This window comes from Hyperoodon ampullatus (genome assembly GCF_949752795.1).
Source record: "Hyperoodon ampullatus genome assembly, chromosome: 6".
In the NCBI taxonomy this organism is placed as follows: domain Eukaryota; kingdom Metazoa; phylum Chordata; class Mammalia; order Artiodactyla; family Ziphiidae; genus Hyperoodon; species Hyperoodon ampullatus.
This window is the reverse complement of record NC_136919.1, coordinates 117746809-117773264: the sequence shown is the minus strand read 5'-3', so window position 1 is coordinate 117773264 and position 26456 is coordinate 117746809. Positions and strand designations below refer to the sequence as shown.

General features: G+C 35.3%; 1 protein-coding gene across 1 annotated transcript; it reads left to right on the top strand.

Annotated features, from left to right (window-relative positions):
- Window positions 1-2162: 2162 nt before the first annotated feature.
- Window positions 2163-26183, top strand: PBK (PDZ binding kinase; the record flags this gene model as incomplete). The annotated part of the gene is made up of 7 exons (XM_079705946.1): window positions 2163-2223; window positions 6943-7036; window positions 11483-11625; window positions 12306-12475; window positions 14828-14957; window positions 25177-25353; window positions 25984-26183. Exons 1-7 carry the CDS (start codon window positions 2166-2168, stop codon window positions 26181-26183), a joined length of 972 nt encoding a protein of 323 aa, XP_079562072.1. The 5' UTR covers window positions 2163-2165.
- Between the last annotated feature and the right edge of the window lie 273 nt (window positions 26184-26456).

Genomic DNA, 26456 nt, shown 5'->3' with positions numbered 1-26456 from the left:
TCTCTCCTGATTATTGAAATAGCCATCTTACTGGTCCGATTGCCTCTGCCCTTGTTCTCTTCAGTTAATAACCACAAGCCATAGTGATCCTGGTGAAACACAAGATGGAGTATATCACTTCTCCTCCTCTGCTCAAAACCCTCTAATAGCTTCCTGTTTCTCACTAAAAGCTGAAATCCTTATTGTGACTAAAGCTCTCTAAATAAAAGCCAAGGATGTTATGGCCACAATGCTCTACTTGATTTGCCACCTTCCATCCCCAAACTTTGACTTCATTTCCTTCTCCCTCTTGCTAGCTCTGCCCACTTAGCTTTTCCTTGAACATTTCTGCCTCAGGACCTTTGGGTTCATTACTTCCTCTGTCCGGCAGGCTTCCCCTAGGTATTTGCTTGGGCTAGCTCCCTCACTGCCTTCAAATGACACCTCCTCAAGGAGACCTCCCTTGACTACCCTAACACAGATTTCAAGCCCTTTTGTCTCCCTTCACTTGGTGTATGTTTCCCCTGACTATATATCATCATCTTATATATTTATCTTACTGTTGGTTTGGGTCTTGTTCTCTGCTGTGTCTCCAGTATCTAGAACAGTACCTGGTGCATGGTACATGCTACATAAGTATAAGTTGACTGAATGAATGAAGATTAGCTTCCCACAGGTAGAGAGAAGTCTTAGAAACTCATTGAGATGCTCCCTCACAACTTCCTGCGAGGAAAGATGGAGATGAAAAAAGGGGAATCGGAATCTCATGGGGGAAATTATTTCCAAGGTAGAAATACCTCCTGAACCCACTCTGTTAAAAATAGTTTATCCTTTCCCAAAGATGTGAAACTTGTTCCAGAAAAACTTGTTCCTTCCTTGTAGTTGAACGTCCCTTGATTAAATTAGTATATTTGGCATGAAAAAGGGATTGTTGGTGTTCTGAATTCAGGCAAATCTGAAGACAGTGGTGATTGTAGCTACATTTAAAAAAATGAATAGGCTTCATATTAATAGACAAAGCAGGGCCTTTGAGCGATTTTTTTTTATTAGCACAGAGTTTTTAAAGATGCTATCTATTAAGGGATATTAAGGACTCTGTGCAACATTTAAGCAAATGTTCTCTCTACCTGCCAGTTTTTTACAGACAATCCAAACAAGCTTATAGACATGTAGGAACAGTTTGCTTTATGGTAAATCTAATATGGAACCTAACTTTTTAAAAAAAAAATGAACTTAAATTTTTTAAGAAATATGTTACAGAAGAAATAAAAAGCTTGGATTAACTTGCTTGTGTATGCAGTATGTACATTTTATTTTCAAAAACAATTTTAAAATAATAGCTTATTAAGATACAATTCACATATCATAAAATTCACTCATTGAAAGTGTACAATTCAGTGGTTTTTGGAGTAGAATTGAATATATTAAACCACTACCTAATTTTAGAACATTTTCGTCACTCCAGAAAAGAAAGCACACATCCACTCGCAGTCACTCTTCCCCTTAGCCCATAGCAACTACTAATTTATCTTCTGTCTATGGAGTTGCCTTTTCTGGACATTTTGTATAAAAGCAATCATATATGTGGCCTCTTGTGTCTGGCTTCTTTCACTTAGCATAATGTTTTCAAGTTTCTTTCATGTTTTAGTGTATATTAGTACTACATTCCTTTTTATGACTGAATAATATTCCATATCAGACTATGTACTCTGTTGAATAATATTCTATTGTGTGTATTGTATACCACATTTTGTTTATCCGTTCATCATCTGATAGCTATTTCTGTTTCCTCTTTTTGGCTATTATGAATAATGCTGCTTACATAGCCAATCTCTTAAAAGGACGTAAAAGACCTGTTAATAACTACCCCCAGGAAGTGTGGGAGGGTACTAGGTGATTTTGTTTTTTAACTGTGTGCATCTATTATTTTTTAACTAAAACAAAAAACCCACTGTCAGTAATAGCATGACGTTGGGTATGTGATTGTACTTCTCTGGGTTTCAGTTTTCTCATTGTAAATAAAATCAGACTAAATATTTGTCATGGTCTTTTTCAGTTCTCAAATTTTATGTAAATGAGTGATAGTATTACAGGAATTTTTTCTTCATGAATGAAAGATGTATTCTTTATAACTGAAGTGTAACTTTCTCTTTATTTTCATCATAGGACCTTGAGTGATTATTACAATGGAAGAAACCAGTGATTTCAAGACACCAAGCAGATTATCTGAAAAAAGGAAATCTGGTAAGATATAAACCTTTCTTCTTTGTTATTGCTATCAGAAATGTCTTTGTATTATTATAGTTTGATCCTTTAATTATTATCTATCACACATGAACAATTTTAGCATAAGTCGTCTTTATAACGTTGATCTTAAGAAATAAGACTTCTTTTATAGGCCAGAGTTTGGTCATCTTTGAGTTAATTTTATTGACATTCTAACAGATTTGTAGGTTCTCCCTGGTGAAGAACCAACTTAACTTGGACCATTAAGGAACTATTTTACCTTTCCGCCTCTCATACATGGAAAGTTATTTTCCAAGGCAGTTCAATGGACAAAGGGTAATCTTTTCAATAAATAAAAACAATTGGATATCCATATGCAAATCAACCCTTAGCTCACATCATATGCAAAAATGGCCAAAATTATAAAATTTCTAGAAGATAACATAGGAGAAAATGTTTTGTGCTCTTAGTATATAGATTTTTATATATTGACTTTGTGTCCTGCAACCATACCAAACTCACTTATTCTATTAGCTTTTTTGTAGATTGCTTAGGATATTGTACATAGTTGGTAATGTAGATGAATAAAGACAGTTTTCCTTTTTTTCCTGGTCTGTGTTACTTTATTGCTCTTTTCTTTCCTTACGGCACTGTCTCCAGTATATTTTTGAATAAAGAGGTATGAGAAGACATATTTGCCTTGTTCCTAATGAAGTATTATGTTAGATGTAGGTTTTTCCCAGATGCCCTTAATCAGGTTGAGGAATTTTCCTTTTATTCCTGGTTATTATCATGAATGGGTATTGAACTTTGTCAAGTGCTTTTTCAGTATCTGTTAAGATAAAGTTTTCCTTTTTAAACTGTTCATGTGGTAAATTATGTTAATTTTTAAATCTCAAACCAACCTTTCATTCCTGGGGTAAAGCCAATTTGGCCATAATGTATTTTATGTATTGCTTGATTCAATTTGCTAATATTTTCTATGTTCATGAGAGATATTGACTGTATGGAGTGTTTGTCTAGCTTTGGTATCAGGGTGTTCTGTATTCATAAAGTAAGATGGGAAGTGTTTTCTTCTTTTTCTTGAAGAGTATTTGTAGAAATGACAGTATTTCTTAACTGGTAGAATTTACCAGGAAAACCATGTGGGCCTGGAGTTTTCTTAGTTGAAAGATTTTAACTGTGACTTCACAGTTAATAGATGTAGGGCTCTACAGGTTATCTATTTCTTCCTATGTAAGCTTTGTTAGTGTTTTTTCAAGGAGTTTGTCTATTCTAAGTTGTCAAAGTTATTGGCATAAAGTTATTTGTGATACACTCTTATTACCCTGCTAATGTTGGTAGGATTTGTAGTGCTATCTCTTTTTTCATTTCTGGTACTGGTATTTTATATTTTCTTTCTTTCTTTCTTGATCAGTCTGACTAGAGGTTTATCTATCTTGGTGGATGTTTCATGCACTTGAAAAGATGTTTTCTGCTGTTGTTGGGTGCAGTGTTCCATAAGTGTCAGTTAGGTCAAGCCGGTTGACTTGTTTATGTTGTTTTGTTCAAGTCTTCTGTATCCTTACTGATTTTTCTGTTTACTTATTCTATTACTGAGAGAGGAGTGTCTCCAACTACAATTGTGGATGTGTCTTTTTTCCAATCCTATCAGTTGTTGCTTTACGTATTTTGAAACTTGTTATTAGGTACCATATACATTTAGGATGGTTATTGTTGTACTCTCTGTTCATAGTCCACTTTATGTGGTATCAATAGAGCCACCCAGTTTTATTTTGATTAGTGTTTTGATGGTATATGTTTTCCAACCTTTTACTTTTACCATATTTATATCTTTATATTTAAAGTGAGTTTATTATAGACAGCATGTAGTTATGTGTTGTTTTGTTTTAATCCATTCTGACAATTTCTGTCTTTAATTGGAATGTTTAGGCACTAGCAACATGTGGCAATTTAAATTTAGGTTCAAATGAAATAAAATTAAATTACAAATTTAGTTCCTCAGTTTTACTAGGCACATTTCAAGCGCTCAGTAACCACATGTGACTAGTGGTTCCCTTCCTGGACAACACAGATATAGAACATTTTCATCAAGACAGAAAGTTCTATTGGACAACACTGTTCAGACCATTTACATTTAATGTAATTCTGTATGGTTGGATTTAAACCTACTATTTTGCTCTTGTCCCATAGCTCACTGATGATTATTTTTTTCCTGATCTTTTTCTCAGTGCTTCATTTTTGGTAGTTTCTGTTGCTTCATCTTAAAATTTAGTTACTTTTTCTTCTGCTTCTCTAAGGTGGTGTTCTTATTCGTTGTATTTTTCATTCCTTGAAGTTTCATTTGGATCTTTTTTTACATCTTTTTCTTTCCTTGTTATGCTCACATTTTCCTTTACATTATTGAGCATATTTTGGAGATTATGTCTTCAGGTTCTTATCTGCTAATTCTACATCACTGCCATTTTGTGGTATGTTTCTGTTGGTTTATTTTTCTCATGAGATGGGCCATATTTTCTTGCTTTTTTCATGCCTAGTAATTTTTTATGGCTGCTGGTCATTTAATATTGTTGAGTGCTGGATTTTGTTATTCCTTTGAAGGGTGTGTGGCTTTGTTATGGTCCAGTTAGGTTACCTGCACATTAGCTTGTTTCTTTTGAGGCTTGCTTGTAAGCTTTGTTCTAAACTTTTTCTATGGGCTAAAATGTAGCTGTACCACTAAGTGTGACTCTTTAGAGGACTTTACTCAATACTCTGTGAGAGTTACCATGCTCTGGCTGATGGTAATTGAACTATTCCTAGACCTGTATAATCTCTGGTAATTGTTTAACCTATTGCTTGCGTTTGGTGCTTTCCTCAGCTTTGGGGGGTTCTGTCCATTGTATGTGCAGGTAAGTACTTAGCCAGACACTCAAAGAGAGACCTCTTTTCAGATCTCTTGAGCTTTTTCTCCCACCTTTTGGCTCCCTCTTTAGTTCTCTATTCCACAAATTCTAGCTACTTAAATCTTGTTGACCTCTAATCTCCATCTCCTCAATTTGACAAGGCCTCTGCTGTGTTTCTTTGCACTGCAGCCTGGAAACTGCCTTCAAGCAGTAAGTTAGGTCAGTGATATGACTCACCTCATTTGTTTCTCTTCTCTCAGAGTTTACAGTCCTGCTCTGCCAATTGTCAAGTATCTGAAAACCATTATATCTTGTCAAACTTTCTAGTTGTCATGACAAGATGGCAATTCCAGGAGCAGTTAATTGTTCATTTAGCAAAAGTAGGACTCCTCTATCTCATCTTTTTTAACGACTGTATAATACTCTGTAATATAGATATACTATAATTATGACTCTAACGATGAATACTTAGGCTGTTTTGTCTTTTTGCAACCACAAATCACATTCCAATATTCACATGTATATGCATGCATATATGATAGTAAATAGTTTAGGCTTTGTGGGCCACATAGGAACCCTATTGTTATATTCTTCTTTTTTTTAATGATTTTTTGCCTGAATCAGTCATTACTATGATGGCTGAAAAATGATATTAAAAAGTTTATTTTATTGTCCTCGAAATCTGTTGAACTCTGGATCCAGGTTAAGTCAGTAGGGCTGCGTGGTGCCTTATATCTGTCACTGCTTCCTGAAGTCCTGTTTACCGTCTCCGAAAGGCTCAGCTCCTGGAGAAGCTGGAGGTGTGTTTAGAAGGGTATGTTCCCAGGAAGAGAGAGAGATTTGGAGTCCAGACTGATGACAATCTAGTACACTGAATCTATCTCTCTGTTTCCCCTGTTTTGGCTCCAGAGAAATAAGACAGTCACTAGTGAGATTGGTGCCATTCTGTGTAGTTACTTTCTATACTTTGAATTTTCTCAACTCAGAGATCTTGTCCCTGGTTTTGTCTTTATTCTAAGGCCTCCTCAATTTCTCTTTTTTCCTGGACATGGAATCTAGATCTTCGATTTTGAAACCAGAATTGAACTATTGACTCTAGAACCCTGGTTTCTTTAGCAAGTTGCTCTCTGGAATCAATCCCACAATAACGGTTGTCCATAAATGCCTTGATGAGGGTGTGTAATTGAGAGGAGTGTAGCTGATATGACACTGTCTGTCTTTTCTACTTTGAATCTTCTTTCAGGGTGATCTTGGTCTTGGCTTGATTCTAAGTCCTACTCAGGTTCTGATCTTTTCTGGAATCAGTTCCTAGCTCTTCGATTCTGAAACCAAATCTGTATTCTAGACTCTTCAGTGTTATTAAAGGCAAGTCTTCGTTTGGTAGCATAACCTGGATAAGTTTTTTGGTTGAAAGCATTGATGAGGATTTTCAGTTGGTCGTCTGTGAATTTGGTGCAGCTGTGTCTGCACTTCGTTGCCATGGTGTTGTTTGGAGAGTTGTCTTGGGACATGTTGGAAGAGAGTCATGAAGTCTAAGGATTTGACCAAGAGACCTTCTTTATCTATTTTTTAACAAGGCTTTTAAAATGTAAAACTCGATGCTTAGCTTGTGGGCCATACAAAAACAGGCCGTTTACTGACCCCTGCTTTAGTGTTACTGTCAGATCGAGCTCTAAAAGTAGACTTGGTCAAAGGGTATCCATTTAAAATTAGGATAGATAGTGTCAAATTGCTTTCCAAGACTTTGCCAGTTAATACTCTTTAAGAATAATATGTTGAGAATGTTAGGGTGCATTTGTAGACGTCTTTTCAAATACTAATTTTATCTTTTATTTCTCTTTCTGACGTTTAGCATTGTGTTTAACTCCATGCATAAATATTCCTGCCTCTCCGTTTATGCAGAAGCTTGGCTTTGGTACTGGGGTAAATGTCTACCTCATGAAAAGGTGAGTATAAGATTTCAGATGAATGTTTTTATGTGGAACCATAGTTCCACTGTACTTGGAGACAAAAAGGAATATGAAAATTCAAATATTTAGATTTGGGGTATGTTCATAACTTTGCCAGAGCTCTGCCTGGTATACTTTTCTCCTAGCTTCCTCCTGATGGATTATTAAAGGAGAAGTAATTTACCTTGTAATTTTTCCTTGGCTTGTTTAAGAAGGGAAGAGGACAGGGGAGAGGGGTTCCTGTGTGATGCCAGTGTTGGGGGATATCAGTGGTTATTAATCCCTTCTGTCTGGAGAGTTGCCTTCTCAAGATACTCTCTTCTAAAGAAGTAAAAGTTGTTTTATTTCTTATGTCATCATTGTTAAGTAAGAAGGACAAATATGTGATTTTAAAGTAGGAAAATCGTATTAAAAGAAAAATGAAATAGAATAGGGGCTAATAGCTAATAATATTACACATGACAACAAACACATTTTATTAAAAGTTGTTTGTTTTATTCATTACTCTGTACCTAGTTGCATGTTTATTAAGTGGCAGACGATTAAGCCATTACGTATTGCTTAATGTGTTCTCGGAATCACCCTGACTAGTCCAACCCAGCACATCATTAGCTTCTCTAGGTTTATATTGTTTCCGAATAGAAATACCGTAATAAAAAGCTAATGAATTGAGAATAGCATAGCAGTTATATATAAGTGGGTATTCTTGAAGCATTTTTGCAGTTTAAACACCCCCTTTGTGTGTTTGTATGCTATAAGTTTTGTGAACTTTCATTTTTTAATGTCTAAAACTCTTGTCTAAGTTATTTTGAAAGAAAAAATTTCTCACAGGTTCATGGCTAGTCTCATTTTTCTCCCTTTTAAAAAATATTTTTATAAAGTGAAGTGTGTTGTTAACAAAGTTATACTGTATGTGACTTAATTAGGAAGCTTCAGGTGACTGATTGAAACAGCAGTTCCTGCCTGAGCCTCCCAGTCTTCAGGGTGGCCCTGTTAGCTTGGGATTTTCCTTTACCTGTAGCCTAGAGATTTCCTTTGCTTCTCTGGTGAACTGGATCCTCTGTTTTTCTGTATCTCATGTCTTAGTATTTCTTGGTTTACATCTCATTTTGGTTGAGGACATTTGGTAGCACCCCATGAAAAGATGCACAGAAGATACATTTTTGAGAATTTGCATTTCTAAAAACGTTCTCATTTTACCCTCATACTTGAATGGCCTTTTTTGTTTTTCTGGGTTATAATTCTCATTCAGAAGTACTTTTCCTCCAGAATTTTGAGGACATTGTTCAAGTGTTGCTGTTGAGAATTCTGAAGCCCTTCTGACTACTGATTCTTTTTATATATCTGTTCTATGTTATCTGTTCCTCCCACTGTAATTTCACAATGACATGCATGGGTGTGGGCCTCTTGGAAACTGAAAATTCCTGTTCTGAAATTTTTGAGAAATTATTTTTTTAATTACTTTGCTGATCATTTTACCCGTTTTTCTTTTTTTTTTTAAAGTCAATTAATGAATTAATGGCTGCGTTGGGTCTTCATTGCTCCGTGCAGGCTTTCTCTAGTTGCGGTGAGCGGGGGCTACTCTTCGTTGTGGTGTGTGGGCTTCTCATTGCGGTGGCTTCTCGTTGTGGAGCATGGGCTCTAGGCACGCGGGCTTCAGTAGTTGTGGCATGTGGGCTCAGTATGTGGTGCGCAGGCTCTGGAGTGCAGGCTCAGTAGTTGTGGCGCACAGGCTCTAAAGCACAGGCTCAGTAGTTGTGGCCACGGGCTCAGTTGCTCAACAGCATGTGGGGTCTTCCCAGACCAGGGCTCGAACCCGCATCCCCTGCACCGGCAGGCAGATTCTTAACCACTGTGCCACTAGGGAAATCCCATCACCCCTGTTTTTCTGTTCTCTGTCTTGGAACTCCTATTATTTGGATGTTGGATTTACTGGACTGATCTCTGATCTACCTTTATTTTATTTATTTTTTTGGTCTGTTTTTCTATTTTCTCTTTCTCTTTTTGTTCTATTTTCTGGGAGATTTCCCCAACTTCATCTTCTGATACTTCCATTGAGTTTTTCATTTTTGTCTATCTTGTTTTTAATTAATTATCTGAAAGTTTTCCTTTTTAAAATGGCATCCTTAGTCTTGTGGGGATGCTAGACATGTTGTATATCTTGATCTGGATGTTGATAACACAGGTATATACACGTGTGAAAACTCACTGAGCATTTAGGGTGCATTTGGTCGTGAATTACTCTTTTCCTGTATGGTTCACAGGTTCTCAACTATGTCAGTCAACCTTAGGCTAAAGACCCTCTGCTTTTTCCCCTTTCAAAGCCAGTCTTCCATCTTCAGAAGCTGGGGGATAGAGGATGGGCAACTGCCTGCTGATACAGAATCGAGGATCGTATCTAGGAATGCACCTGCTTTTAAAACAACTTTCAAGAAGTTCATTGGGCCTGTTAAGTCAGTTACTTTCAACTGCTTTTCAAGCTTCTGAGACTTTGTTGCTGTTGTCTCCTCTTCATTATTTCCATTTTTGTCGGTCGGTGTATGTCTTAAAATATTCATTTGTTTTTATTTTAGAGGTGCCTGAGAGGGATCAAAATTATATGTGTATGTTCAGGCTATCATTTCAATTCAGAAGTCTACATTTTTTACTGTGAAATTTGCATTGCTAGATAAAACCCAACATAGTTGTGATGCATTATTATTTTTTAATAAATGGATGGATTCATTTTACTATTTGTTTGGAATATTTGCATCTCTGATATAAGTAAAATTAGCTTGTGATTTTTCCTTTTCCTTTCCTTTTTCCTTGTGATTTTCCTTGTCCCTGTTTGATTTTTTTATTAAGGTTATATTAGACTCATAGTCCCTTTTCATTCTATTCCCTGGAACAGTTTGTATGGGATTGAATAATGTGTTCCTTTAAAATTTAGTAAACTCACCTATAAAATTATCTAGGTTTTGTGTTTCTTGAGGGAAAATTTTAAACTCTTGATTACATTTCTTCTTTTATTAGTTTTCTTAGATTTTTAAAACAAATTTGTCCATTTTGTCTTTTAAATATATTGGCCTTAAAAGTTTTAGTATTTATTCACTTATATATTTTTTAATCTCTGCTGAATATGTCCCCATTTTTGTTTGCAATATTTGTGTCTCCTTTTGTTTTTTTCCTTGTGCAGTCTCAACAGAAATTTGCCTGTTTTATTAGTATTTTAGTGAACCAACTTTTAACTTGGAAAAGTTTTATTCAGATTTTGTAAATACATTCTTGTCATTCTGTAGGTTAGGATATGTTATGGAAAAGGTGAAGATGGACTTGCTCACTGAATTCTAAATAATCGAGAGCTATGGGGTACTCCTTGAAACTTGAAAAATATATTTTTCATATTAAATGAGATGGAAGAGGTATAAATGCTATTGTTATCTAAAACTGGAGGTTTAAGAATAATTTAGATAAACTTATGCATGATAGATATATATGAATTAAGAAATCTAGTGATCCTTTGAATACATGTTTTTTTATTTTAAACAGAGGTCCTGCAATCATAGAGCTGTGCTCATGAGGTAGTACAGAGCTAAATGGGCTCTTGGTTCAATCTGTTGTTTTACCTTCTTATGGTTGAACTTTTAATCTTTAACTTTTGAGGCTCTTTGACTAGCTTTTGTGCCCATATGCTGCATATACTTTGTCCTTTGTAATTTGCCATACTCATAAACGCCTACCTTACCAGGTGAACAAACCTTTCCCTGACTTCGTTTTACCTGTTTGTTTATTTAGGCCTCGAAACATTTATACCTTAAATATTCTTAAAACAGCTGAATCTTCCTAGAAAATAGAAATTTACATTTTTTTCTTATTTTTATGTTTATTATTATCTCCTTAAACACATGTATATGGTGAGAGGTATATAAGATGAATTGCTAAGTCTGTTAGAGGCACAGTATTTGTAGGTGAAGAACAGTCTGTTATTCTTTGCATGGTTATATATGAGCCAAATGTATATCTTCTTTAGATTGTTTCTTAGGTATTAGTGTTTATTACTTTAACATTCTGTAACTCATATTTTGTACATAGAGTTAAATGCTTTTTGAGTAGTTGGTAGTTTGGCATGCTTGAATGAAAAAATTAGAAAATACTATAGTAATTTTGAAGTTTAAAATTTATAACATTTCATCTTTTTCCTTTTAGTTTTCTCTTTTTAACCCTTCCCTTCAGTAATAGATATCAGACTTCTCTCGTAATCTATAGATTTATCAGGTATAAGTACCCAATTAAAGAGGATGTATAACAGAAGTGTTGATAGTCTAAAATATTTTAACTAATTTTTTTAAAAAAACAACAAATTATTATTAAGTCCTTTTCAAAATTTGGAAGTTCTTATTAGTCATTTGAAATGTATTATGGTTATTAATCTTTCTGTGCATTTTTGATTAATTATTTTTTAAGATCTCCAAGAGGTTTGTCTCATTCTCCTTGGGCTGTGAAAAAGATTAATCCTAGATGTAATGATGATTATCAGAGTATGTATCAAAAGAGACTAACTGATGAAGCTAAGATTTTGAAAAGCCTTAATCATCCAAACATTATAGGTAAGTTTAGATTTATTTGGTAACAGTATCTGGTGTAGTATTCTGTTTATCCAGAAATGGTTTATATAATATCTTAACTGGTTTCATAAATAAAAATGAAGAGGGTAGTGATGGAGTTTGGCAAGAATCAAATTAATGTGAACATTCTAAAATAAAAATTAGTGGGAATTCCCTGGTGATCCAGTGGTTAGGACCCTGTGCTTCCACTGCAGGGGGCACTGGTTCACTCCCTGGTCTGGGAACTAAAATCCTGCAAGCCGCATGGCTTGGCCAAAAAAAAAAAAATTGGTATATATTTTTAGATGCTTAAGTATATATTTAAAACTTCATGGGAGTACATATAGTCATTTATGGTGCTGGTACTATGGAGAATTCAGGAGTGTAATATGATATTCATTTACATAATTTCCTTATTTTCATTTTTAGTGTAAGTAGGGCTGGTGAAACCATTATATTTAGGAAGGCATTGAGTATTAAAAAATATCTCAATTTGTGATACTATTGGCAAACACTGAAGGCATTTTAAATTAGATCTACTGAATGAGTTTTGTAAATAATAGTTATTTCATTTTATATTTGACAGTGTTAATCCAGATCTGTATTCGGTCACATTACTGTAAAAAACTTAAATACTGTTGTTCTTCCCTATTCCAGTAACAAAATGTCGTGTTTTCTTTAAGGTTACCGTGCTTTCACTAAAGCTAGCGATGGTAGTCTGTGTCTTGCTATGGAATACGGAGGTGAAAAGTCTCTGAATGACTTAATAGAAGAACGAAATAGAGATAGCCGAGATCCTTTTCCAGCAGCCATAATTTTAAAAGTTGCTTTGAATATGGCAAGAGGGTTAAAGGTAACTATGCTATTATATATATATATTTTAAGATTTATTTATTATCTATTTATTTATTTTTGGCTGCGTCAGGTCTTCGTTGTGGCACACGAGATCTTTGTTGAGGCATGCAGGATCTTTCATTGCAGCGGGTGGCCTTCTCTCTAGTTGTGGCATGCGGGTTTTCTCTTCTCTAGTTGTGGCATGTGGGCTCCAGGGCACGTGGGCTCTGTAGGTTGTGGCATGTGGGCTCTGGTTGAGGCGTGAGCTCAGTAGTTGTGGCATGCTGACCTAGTTGCCCCGCAGCATGTGAGATCTTAGTTCCCTGACCAGGGATTGAACCTGCGTCCCCTGCATTGTAAGGCGGATTCTTCACCACTGGATGACCAGGGGAATCCCATGCTATTATATTTTAAATGACTTTTGTGGGACCTGAAGAAACTAAATACTTTATATATTTATTATTTGAAATGTTGTGTTTAATTTCTGCTGTACATCAAAGTGACTCAGTTATACTTATATATTCTTTTTCATTATGGTTTATCATAGGATATTGAATATAGTTCCCTGTGCTATACAGTAGAACCTTGTTATTTATCTATCCTATATATAGTAGTTTGCATCTGCTAATCCCAAACTCCCAATCCTTCCCTCCCCTACCCAGCCTCCGCCTTGGCAACCACAAGTCTGCTCTCTATATTTGTGAGTCTGTGTCTACTTTGTAAATAAGTTCATTTGTGTAATATTTTAGATTCCACATATAAGTGATAATCATATGGTATTTGTCCTTCTCTTTCTGACTTACCTAGTATGATAATCTCTAGGTCCATCCATGTTGCTACAAATGGCATTATTTCATTCTTTTTAATGGCTAAGTAATATTTCACTGTGTGTGTGTGTGTGTGTGTGTGTGTGTGTGTTTATGTACACGTCTTCTTTATCCATTCATCTGTCGATGAACAGATACTAATATACCTAATTCCAAGGTGGAATTTTTTTCCCAAAGAGTGAGTTGCTTTAAGTTAAAATCTTTATAGAATCTCTCACATTGAAGAGTGCACTGTTTATTTATTTTGATCAGCAAAGTATTGTTAGAGGCCTTCACACCTTCACATAGCCTTAAATAACCCAAGTCAGGAAGTTTTGCTTATAGAGATTGCGTGTTAGATTTAGTTAAATGGACTAATATATTTAAAACAAATTTAGTCATTATTCCTGGGGGTGTACTCTAACCCTCTGTTGCTATAAACAAGCCTTTCAAAGATTTTTTTGTAGGATACTAAGTTTTGGACATGGTGAATATACATCTATAGGTCAAGTGAAAAAAGTGCTCTCAATGTTATGCAAACAAATTATTGTGCCTTTGAGTAGACATACTGTAAGAAATAAGTAAGAGATAAAAAGAATTCTTTATCCTAAATAACTTAAGTAATTATGGCTCCAGAAAATTGTTGGATGACTCAAAAAACAGATTATGTAATGATACTGATGTCAGAGTTGCATGTTAAGAATTCAAATAAAGTTGTTTCATGAAATGTGAAACTGGAAAAAGGCAATATTTCTAAATATATTTTAATATGTGTATAGAAAAACTGATTTTAAATAGGTAGGATGAACTAAATTAATAATTTGAATTATTTAATAAATAATTATTTTAAATGTGTATAATGGAATTAATAAATTACATTATAAATATATTTGAGCATATTCAATTTATGGTCAGCAACATTTAAATTAAGCACAGTAAGTGTTCCAAGTTTAATACCAAGAATTGTTTCTGCATCATTTTCAGGCCCAGCTCACAGTAGAGGCCCAAATGCTGATGAGTGAAAAAATAACAGTTTTGCAGGACGCTTTTGATTATGGATGAATATCATCACTTGTCAATTCTAAGAAAGAGTTAATGTGTAAAACAAAATATAGTCTTAGATTACATTACTCCTTCATCTTCTGCTTGTGAATTATTTGTAGCATTATCTCAACAATTTGTTTGAGGAAACCCTGTGTCATTGTGAAGATTACAAAATTATTTCTAAAAGTTACTAGCCTCAAGTAAAATTGTAGTATATTTTGAAATCTGCAGTAGCATCTTTGATGTAAAAGTATGTGAGGTGGGTTTGAAAATTAAAAGTTAGCTTATCTATAAATAGACATCAGTTTCCAAGGAATCTTTCAGATTTCTGGTCAGTATAGCAGACCAAGATAGCTTGGGATGGTCCCTTCTCTAGCTTCGAATAACTTGAAATGATGGACAGATATAAGCCTGTAGGTTAGGAAGGGCATTCAAGTTGTTATTTTTGTTTGAGAGTTATCATATTTTTTTAATTAGTTTGTATTTTTTGCTCAGATGTGTTTAATTTTCCACTCTTTTAGTATTTGCACCAAGACAAGAAACTGCTTCATGGAGATATAAAGTCTTCAAATGTTGTTATTAAAGGTGATTTTGAAACAATTAAAATCTGTGATGTAGGAGTCTCTCTACCGTTGGATGAAAATATGACCGGTAAGTAGAATTCTAATTCTTTTCTTAAAATAAATTTATTTATTTATTTTTATTTTTGGCTGCATTGGGTCTTTGTTGCTGCATGTGGGCTTTCTCTAGTTGCGGCGAGCAGGGGCTGCTCTTCGTTGCGGTGTGCAGGCTTCTCATTGCGATGGCTTCTCGTTGCGGAGCACAGGCTCTAGGTGCAGGGGCTTCAGTAGTTGTGGCGCAGGGGCTCAGTTGCTCTGCGGCATGTGGGGTCTTCCCGGAGCATGGTTCGAACCCATGTTCCCTGCGTTGGCAGGCAGATTCCTAACCACTGCGCCACCAGGGAAGTCCCAAGAATTCTAATTTTTAAAATTGCTTTTATACAGTATTTAAATTTCTAATTTTTACATATTTAAAAAGGTAATAAGTTCACATTCTTCAAAAATCAAAAACAATGAATAAAAAGTGTACAATAAAAAAAAATCCCTTCTTTTATGTCTCTCTTCTACTCAGCCTCTAGCCCCCTTTCTTGCCACACACACAATATAAATTATTGGTTTCTCATTAGCATATATTTTAATTGAAGAAATGTGGGGAACTATTTCTAACCTGGATTGAGATTTTTAAGTGGTAAAAGATCTGGGAATAGAAAACAAAAGTTTTATAAGGTTTTGTAAAGGAATTCATTTAGCATCAGCATAGTGACAAGATTTGGGAAACTGCTAGAAGAAACTGGAGTGGGAGTAGGAAAGAAGGGTGCTAATTAAGGCCCGTCTTCTGCTTTTTGCCCCTTGGCCCACCGCACCTCATTCTTCTCTCTTTATTGTGAATACTGACCATTCTCTTCTCAGGGAATTTAAGATATGTTCTTTCTTTTTTTTTTTAATACCTTCTTTGAATATTGTTTTCCATTATGGTTTATCATAGGATATTGAATATAGTTCCCTGTGCTATACAGGAGGACCTTGTTGTTTATCCATCCTCTATATAAAAGCTTACGTCTGCTAACCCCAAACTCCCACTCCATCCCTCCCCGAAGCCCCTCCCCCTTGGCAACCACCAGTCTGTTCTCTATGTCCATGATTCTGTTTCATAGATAGGTTCGTTTGTCTCATTTTAGTTTCCACATATAAGTGATATCATATGGTATTTGTCTTTCTCTTTCTGACTTACTTCACTTAGTATGATAATCTCTAGTTGCATCCATGTTGCTGCAAATGACATTATTTCATTCTTTTTCATGACTGAGTAGTATTCCATTGTATATATGTACCACATCTTCTTTATCCATTCATCTGTTGATGGACATTTAGGTTGTTTCCATGTCTTGGCTATTGTGAATAGTGCTGCTGTGAACATAGGGGTGCATGCATCTTTTTGAATTATAGTTTTGTCTGGATATACACCCAGAAGTGGGATTGCTGGATCCTAACGGTAATTTTATTTTTACTTTTCTGAGGAACCACCATACTGTTTTCCACAGTGGCTGCACCAACTTACATTCCCACCAACAGTGTAGGAGGGTTCCATTTTCTCCACACCTTCTCCAGCATTTATTTGTACACTTTTTAATGATGGCCATTCTGACCAGTGTGAGGTGGTATCTCATTGCAGTTTTGATTTGCATTTCTCTAATAATTACCAATGTTGAGCATCTTTTCATGTACCTATTGGCCATCTGTAGTTCTTCTTTGGAGTAATGTCTATTTAGATCTTCTGCCCATTTTTCTATTGAGTTGTTTGTTTTATTGTTGTTGAGTTGTATGAGCCGTTTGTATATTTTGGAATCTAATCCCTTGTCATTCACATCATTTGCAAATATTTTCTCCCATTCTGTAGGTTATCTTTTTGTTTTGTTTATGGTTTCCTTTGCTGTACAAAAGCTTGTAAGTTTGATTAGGTCCCATTTATTTTTATTTTTATTTCTGTTGCCTTGGGAGACTGACCTAAGAAAACATTGGTACGATTTATGTCATAGAATGTCTTGCCTATGATCTCTTCTAGGAGTTTTATGGTGTCTGGTCTTATGTTTAAGTCTTTAAGCCATTTTGAGTGGCTTTGTGAATGGTGAGCGGGTGTGACGGGGTGCGGCTGTACAGCTTCCCCAATACCACTTGCTGAAGAGACTGTAGGGAATTTAAGATATGTTCTTTTTTTTTTTTTTTTTGCGCTACGCGGGCCTCTCACTGTTGTGGCCTCTCCCGTTGCGGAGCACAGGCTCCGGACACGCAGGCTCAGCGGCCATGGCTCACGGGCCCAGCCGCTCCGCGGCATGTGGGGTCTTCCCGGACCGGGGCACGAACCCGTGTCCCCTGCATCGGCAGGCGGACTCTCAACCACTGCACCACCAGGGAAGCCCTAAGATATGTTCTTGATGAGAAACAAAAACAAAAAGCAAAAGGCTTAAAGAGAAAGCCTCTGCTTTCAACATATTATTTAATAAATAATATTTAAATTTACCTCTTTATATAAATATAAGGTAGAGGGAAGGCTAATGATACTGTTTCGAACTTATGTACATCTTAATTTCTAGTTAAAGTCTACAAGTTGAATTGAAGGAAAAAGCCAAGATAAATAGATTGACTTTATAATGATGTCTGTAATCATTAATAAAGATAGAAATGGCCTGAACCCTTAGGCTAATTAACTGGTACAAGGTTGAAACTTCAGCAAATAAAAGGAGAAATTGTCAAAAAGAATAAAAATAAGATTTTTTAGCATAATTTTCTCAATCCTTAATAGATCTAATAGACAAAACTAAGATGTAAAAGATCAGAGTAAATAATAAGTTCAATCTCTATGCATTAGAATATTTATCAAAATTGACCATATACTAGTTAGGTTACAAAAGAAAATCTCAGATTACAAAAAGTAAAAATAGACTAAAGGTTAACATTCATTATCCTCAGTGCTATAAATATAGAAATTGGTAGTACAATTGGAAACAAAAATTCAGGAATTTAATATAATTGTGTATAGTTCTTGGCCAAAAGAAGTGAAATTCCAGTTACACGCTATTTAGAAAATAATGAGAACGTAAGAACGAATCAAAACCTATTTGATATGGTCAAAAGTACTCAAAGGAAAACATTTTCATTCTTTAACCTTTATGAAATTGAGTATTCAACTGAAATCAGAAAAAAATGAAGCCCTAAAAGAAAGAAATTAATGAATGAGAGAATCTATAAATTCTATAATATCCCAATATGTTCTATGTTATTGTAGAACATTTCAAAGAGAATGTAAAGTTTATCCTTGAGGATACATGTTCAAACACAGCCAGGAAAATTCTGTGAAAGAGTGTTAGTAGGAATTTTCCTGACCAGATGTTAAGTATTATAAAGCTATAGTAATTAAAGCCGTGATACTCATGCCAAACTAGGCAGAAAATTTTAACATAAGAGTCAAGAGATAGTTCCCAAATATATAAAATTTGTTATATGATAAAGGTGACATTTTTGTATTAGTGAGAAAGAGGTAGTTGAGTCAGTAAATGATGGTGTCTGGTCATTTTAGAGAAAGTTGTTTTCTGTCCTCACACTCTAATCCCTGTAGATCAAAGGTTTAAAAAAAAAAGCAGAAAAAATTGTTGGTGAATATTTCCTTAATGTTGGGCTTAAGAAGGACACCAGAGGTAGAAAGCATTTTTTAAAAAAAAGTCATGACTACTGAAAATTCTTTGAAAAATTTCTGTATGTTAGTATGAGCAACAGTATAGATTAATATACTCTCATACACTACGTAGAAGTTGCAATTGGTGTATCATTCAGGTTAAGGTAAGTTTTGCTATGGTAACATAGACCCTCAAAAACCTCAGTGCCTTAAACCAAGGCTTATTATTCAAGCTACATGTCCATTAGGGCTGTGTTCCATGTCATTCGCACGTTAGGACCTAAGCTGCTAGGACATCCACTCTATGGAATACTGCCATTGTTGTGTGGAAGGTAAAAAAAAAACTCTAGAGCTGCACTGTCCACTACAGTAGCCACTAGCTATGTATGGCTGTTTAAATTAATTAATATTTAAAAATTTTTAAAATTCATTTTCTCAGCCACTTTAGGCACATTTCAAGTACTCAGTAGCTACGTGTGGTTAGTGGCTACCACTAACAGTTACAGAACATTTTTATCATCACAGAAAGTTCTGTTGGACAGTGCCACCCTAGAAAGTCTTGCACTAACAATTAAATGCTCCAGCTTAGAAATGACACAGGTCACTTCTTTCACAAGTCACTGACTGGAACTAGTCAAATGGCTTCACCCAGCCATGACAGGCCAGAAAGTGTGGTCCTTCTGTGTGTCGAGAAGGTGGTCCTTCTGTGCGTGTAGAAAGTGGAGAGCATGAACTGCTTGACGTACAGCACTAGTAACTACCACAGTGCTGTAGCCTTTTCAGAGGGCAGTTGGAAATATGTATTTCTCTAAAAAACAAAACCCTGAAAAATGTTTATGCCCTTCGATCCTGTAATTTCATTTCCAAGAACACATTCCAAAGAAATAATGGGGCAGTGCAGGTATTTTTTTTACAATAACCTGGTATATTAATTTCTGGAAAAGTCAAAAGCTAGAACTAGGCTTATAGCAGAAATAGAGTTGGAACAGAAGAATCAAAACCCATGCAACCTTGAAAACAAAGCAATACCCAAAACAGTAACAATCCTAGTAAAAATACTAACACCTTAAATCTTCACTGGCACCCAGTATCATTCAGTGTTGTGTAGCCACGAATCCTGGGTTTGTGCTTCCTTGAAGGTAAATGTGAGGGTGTTTATTTTCGATATATACTTTTCATTAAAATTAAAAATTTGATCTGGCTTTTTCAATAAAAAAGTATCATATCACTTACATGTGGAATCTAAACAATAAACTAGTGAATATCACAAAAAAAGGAACAGACTCACAGATATAGAGAACAAACTAGTGGTTACCAGTGGGGAGAGGGAAGGGAGGAGAGGCAAGATAAGGGTAGGGAATTAAGAGATACAGACTACTATGTATGAAATAAATAAGCTACAAGGATGTGTTGTACACACAGGAAGTATAGCCAATATTTTATAATTAACTATAAATGGAATATAACCTTTAAATATTGTGAATCACTATGTTGTGTACCTGAAATTTATATAATATCGTACATCAACTATACCTCAATAAAAAATTATAATAATAACAAAAAAGTATTTACAAGCTTGGGGGAAATGTCTTGGCAGCTCTTTTACCTGCACTCTCAGCTTCACCAGATAGTTTAGTGTTATAGTCAGCACAGCAGTTCTTAAAGCAGTGCTCTGAGGGAAGGCGTTTCTGCGGGCTAAGGCTTTTTCTTTGTGAGGAAGTTTACTCCTAATTACTTAAAAGATAACATTAACATACTGGGAAAAAAAGTCACATAATTAATCTTTTTTACTAGTTGTGTATGAGCTAATTTGTGTTAGAAAAATACACATTGTACCAGAATAGATTTTGCAAGAATGTAAGAGAATGTCCATCAATAAGGAAGGGATGGTGTTATTTATTGTACCACCACACAATAGAATACCATATATCCATTAAAATTATATAGGTTTACATTTGTTGGCATGGAAATATGTCTAAATATGTTAAGTGAGATGAACAGATGATAAAATAGCACCTAAAGTATGTGTTTACCTACCCATTAAGAGAAGTTTAAAAAATACTAAATTTTTAAAAGTTTTGTGTTTTAATAGGTAACATAGTCACATATTTCATAACTATAATATACACAGGGTATTTTTTAAAAAGCCCAAATCTTAACAGTGGTAAATTCCAGGTTGATTATTTATTTAGCAAATATTTTTAATACTAAGTACAGTCAGGCGTTATGCTAGGAACTATAAATATAGAGGAAAAAAGGATAGACACAGTCCTTACCCTTTTAGGGCTTATAATCTAGATGGAAAGCAGTCCTTGAATAACTAATACTAAAGTACAATGACCAATATGATGTAAGGAATTTTGTAAACATGACAGTGCCACAGCTCAGCCTAGATGTTGAGAAAGGCCCCCCTAAATAATTAATGTTTAAGCTGAGACTTGAAGGATGAGCAGAACCTCCAGTTTCATCAGTTTTCAGTTTGTGTCCGTGAGAACGGAAAAAGGTAATGTCCGCTTAAACTCTTTGAAAGTACTAAAGGGCAATAAAATATTTAAGTTGTTTCTGTGTTGACAAGAAGGAATGACTGAACCATTGACTTATGATCTCATCAGACTTTTGTCAGAAGAATTTATCTTCACAGAGAAGTAAACTTCATTAGTAACGTATGTGGGGGAGCCACTTCTATTATGTTTAAAGTCTAAGCACAGACTTGGAGAAATGTGTTAAGTGGACATATAGGAAGTACACTTGTGGTTGGCTGGAGTCTCCAATTGGAACTGATATATTAGACCCAGACTTCTAGAAAGCTACTCTTTAGCATGGCGGATCCCTGTAGGAATTTGACCTATTTAGAATGGGATATGAATCCTTCCTTATTGCCACAGTGTCACTGCCCATGTGGACCATGTCTGTAGACTCTTTACCCTGTCATGCATTCCATTAGGGCCTCTTAGATGTGAGGTGATATGGGGGAAAACTTCAAGCAGCTTATACTGGACATGACTGCCTTCCAAACTTTATCTCCTAAAGCTGGGTTAAGTAAAAAGGCTGTCACAGACACATATTTTGTTCTGGCCACCCAGTGCTGGGTACTGTTCTAGTCTGGCATCATTGTTCTCACTTCATCTTCAGATAGAGCCCACTTACTTCTTAGGCAGATTTCCTCAAAATGCTGAATGAATGAATGAGTGCTTGTTGGCTGGAATCTTCAATTTCCTGACTTTTGTGTTTTCATTTCTTCCTTCTTGGTCTGCCCCTTTAGTTCTCTAAATGTTAGTTTCCTTCTTTCTCCCCTTTCTTTGTAAATTTCTTGAGACCCTCAAGGCAGACTTTCCTTTAGTTCTGAAGAGAAGCTTCTTTCATTGAACAGGCTTCCTGTGTTTTTTTTTTCTACTTCCTGTGTGAAAGTGAATTATATTAATTCAGTTTGTTTTCACTCTAACCTTATTTGTGAGGAAATGGCGATTATAGCAATCAAGTACTGAAGAATTCCATTTTTAGTACAATATACTCTGAAGTGAATGTTCTATTTGTGTTTGAGTTTATCCTAGTCATAGCAGAAGTAAAGATTTTTAAATATGAAAAGGAACATGTATAAAATTATGGAAGAAATTATAGAGTATCTTTGTTGACTACAATGGAATTAAGTTAGAAACCAGTAACAATAAGATGTCTAGGAAAACCCCAAGTATTTGGAAATTCAAATAACCTATGTGTCAAAGAAAATGACAAGGGAAATTAGAAAATATTTTGAATTGAATAAAAAGGAAAGCAGTACATATCAAAAATGTGTGAGATATAGCTAAAGCAGGGCTTAGAGGGAAATTTGTAGCTGTGTACGTGATTATAGTAGAAAAAAGAAGGGATCTGAATGAATAACTTATGTTCCATCTTAAGCTAGAAAAAAAAGAGCAAGACAGGTCCAGAGTAAGTCAAAGGAAAGAAATAATAAATATATGAGCAGAAATCAGTGAAATAAAAAATAAACACGAGAAAATATTAATAAAGCCAAAAGCTGCTTCTCTGAAAGATAATAAAATTGACAGATCCTTAGCTGGATTGATTAAGAAAAAACACAAATCTCCAACATCAGGAATGAAAGAAAGGTTATCACTACAGATCCTGCACACATTTAAAGATTAATAGGCCATTACAGACAACGTAATGCCAACAAATTTGACAACTTAAATGAAGAAAACAATTTCCTTGAGAAATACAATTTACCAAAATTGGTATAGGAAGTAATAGGAAGTCCAAGTAGCCCTATATCTATTAAACATTCCCCCATAGAAAGCCCAACACCCAGATGTTTTCACTGCTGATTTCTATCAAACATTCAAGGAAGAAATGACACCGATTTTACATAAATTTTTCAGAAAATAGAGGAGTAGGGACCACTGACCAATTTGTTCTGAGGCCAGCATAACTCTGATATCAAAACCTGACAAATACTCATGAAAAAAGAAAATCACCAACTCACATAGGTGCAAAAATCCTTGACAAAATATTAGCAAATTGAATCTAACAGTATATAAAAAGGATAGTACATCTGACCAACAAGAGTTTATCCCAGGAAAGAAAAGTTATTTTAATATTCAGAAGTTTATGCTAGCCACCATATTAACAAATTTGAAAACTGTTTTGAGATTTGTAAGCATCTCAATTGAAGCAGAAAAAGCATTGAACAAAATCCAACTTGCGTTCATGATAAAAATTGCTAACTAGACAAAGAAGGGAACTTAGCCTCAGAAAGGGTATCTAACAGAAAAACCTTCAGCAGCATCGTACTTACAGAACAAGGCTTATGTGCCTGCTCTCACCAGTGTTAAACACTGTCTTATAGTCCTACCATTAACATAAGGCAAGAAAAAAGTAAAAGGCATCAAGATTGAGGAGGAAATGAAATTGTTTAGGTAGAAAAACTCAAGGAATCTACAGAATAACTACTACAACCAATAAATGAAGTTAGCTATTATATTTCTATATATTCAAAATAAATAATGAAAAAAAGAAAAATTTAAGATTTCTATTTACAAATATAGCTGTCCTCCAGTTTCCACAGGTTTGCTTTCCAGTTTCAGTTACCTGCAGTCCGAAAATATTAAATAGAAAATTCCAGAAATAAATAATTCATAAGTTTTAAATTGCTTGCTGTTCTGAGTAACGTGATGAAATCCTGCCATCCCACCTGGGAAGTGAATCATCCCTTTGTCCAGCATATCTTGCCCGTTAGTCACTCTGTAGCCATCTCGGTTATCAGATGACTGTTGCCAGTATGGCAGTGCTCGAGTCCAAGTGAACCTTATTTTACTTAATAATGGCCCCAAAGTGAGAGAGTAGTGATGCTGGCAATTCAGATATGCCGAAGAGAAGCCATAAAGTGCTTCTTTTAAGTGAAAAGGTGAAAGTTCTCGATTTAATAAAGAAAGAAAAAAAAATCATATGCCGAGGTTGCTGAGATCTACAGTAAGGACGAATCTTCTTTCCATGAAAGTGTGAAGAAGAAAAAAGAAATTTATACTAGTTTTGCTGTTACACCTCAAACTGCAGAAGTTATGGCCATAGTGTGTGATAAGTGCATAGTTAAGAATAAAAAGGCATCAAATTTGTACAATAAGATAATTTTGAGACAGAAGGAGAGACATTCACATAACTTTTATGACAGTTTATTGTTATAATTGTTCTATTTTATTATGTTGTTGTTAATCTCTTACAGTGCCTAATTTATGAATTAAACTTTATCATAGGTGTGTATGTATAGGAAAAAAAATAGTATATATATGGTTCAGTACTATCCATGGTTTTCAGGCATCCACTGGGGATCTTGGAATGTATCCCCCAGGTATGAGGGGAGACTGCTGTACCAAAAAGCATAAAATATTCAAGAATAAGTTTAGCAAAAAGTCCAAGACCTCTTTATCGAACACCATAAAGCTTCACTGAGAGAATTAAATAAGATGTTAAGTAAATGGAGAGATCATGATTGTGGATTGACAGACACAATACTGTTTAGATATTAATTCTTCCCAAACTGATCTAGAGATTCAGTCCAATCCCAATCAAAATTCTAGTTGGCCTTTTCATTGAAATTGACAAGCTGACTCTAACATTTAAATGGAAATGTGAGTGGACCTATGTCATTCCTGGGCAGAGAAGCTTTAAGAGCCACTGTGTGATTCCACTCTCCCTTTTCCCTGATTTAGCAATCATAGAAGCAAAGACGTGGTAATTTTCTCAGCTGAAAGACAGCATGGTTTGAAAAATGAAGAAACTGAGGCACAGAGATTGTGATCTGCTCAAGGTCACACAGCTTGCACATGTCTTTGGACCCGGGCAAGGCAATCTGGCTCCAGAGTCTGTACCTCCAGACATCCACAATCTATGTTCCTACCCCTTTCTAAGAGAATTGCTGTTTCTCTACACCCTTGCCAACTGACTAGCTTTTTGAATATTTAACAATCTGATAGGGAAAGACTCTTTTTACAAGGTTAAGTGTATTTTTCATGTTTACTGGTTATATTTATTAACCTTTAAAAACCTGTTAAATAACTTGCTCATTGTTCTTTGGGTTGTTTGCCTTTCTTAGTGGTTTCTGGTGCTTGCCCTTATGACCATCTTGCCTGTATTTTACTTGTTTCAGTGACTGACCCTGAGGCCTGTTATATTGGCACTGAGCCTTGGAAACCTAAGGAAGCTCTGGAGGAGAATGGTATTATTACTGACAAGGCAGACATATTTGCCTTTGGCCTTACTCTGTGGGAAATGATGACTTTATCTATTCCACACATTAGTCTTCCAGATGATGATGATGATGAAGGTATAACTGCATATTTTTAACATAAATCCCAATCTCTTCAGTTTGAACTAAAGAATAGCTTATAAAATTATATTTTCTCTTATTAAGTTAAAATTTAAAAGAGCAATTAGTTTGATTTAGTGGCATAAGATGTAGGTTATATTAATACTGATGATTAATTTGGTACCATCCTGGTTTAATCTCATACAAATGAGATGTAGAGTAAATGAGAACAGGGAGGTAAATTGAGAAAATCCAGAGGAGCAAAAAGTTACCTTAAAAACTCCCCTTGCCTGAGAAAATGATTGGAAAGCTACAATAGTAAGAGGGTTGGGGTCAGTAACCTTTAAATCCCTGACAGTGACTTCCCTGGATGTCCAGTGGTTAAGACTCTGTGCTTCCACTGCAGAGGGCACAGGTTAGATTCCTGGTCGGGGAACTAAGATCCCACATGCCACGTGTGCGGCCAAAAAAATTCCCTGACAGTAGCTAATCTACACCATGGCAGGACAATTGAAGAGACTGCCTGTGTAAAATGAAAAGCGTATTGGATGATGAATTCTTATTTCAGGAGAGTGAATTTGAGCAGTCGCTAAGCTTTTCCATGATTTAAAGTGATTTTGTTTCAATCTCCAACTCCTTCATGAGCAGATAACACCTTTGATGAAAGTGACTTTGATGATGAAGCATACTGTGCAGCTTTGGGAACCAGGCCACCTGTTAATATGGAAGAACTGGATGAATCGTACCAGAAAGTAATTGAGCTCTTCTCTGTATGCACTAATGAAGACCCTAAAGATCGTCCTTCTGCTGTGCACGTAGTTGACGCTTTGGAAATGGATGTCCTGTGATCACCTCATACTCATGACTACCGGAGCTTCAAGTATAGCTTGTGTGTATAGCTGTTCTGTTTACCATAATGCATTTATATAGTTAAATAATTATTAGACTTTTCAGAAGTGGCCTATTTTAGGACCATAGATAGCACCTTTTTAACATTTGAACGACTTTCTATTATAAAGGTATTTCGTGTATGCTTATGCTAATAAACATTTGAGATTGTAGAGGGTTTTCTATAAAGTTTAAGAAACTAGTTACTCAAGTATTTGAGCTTGTTTATACAG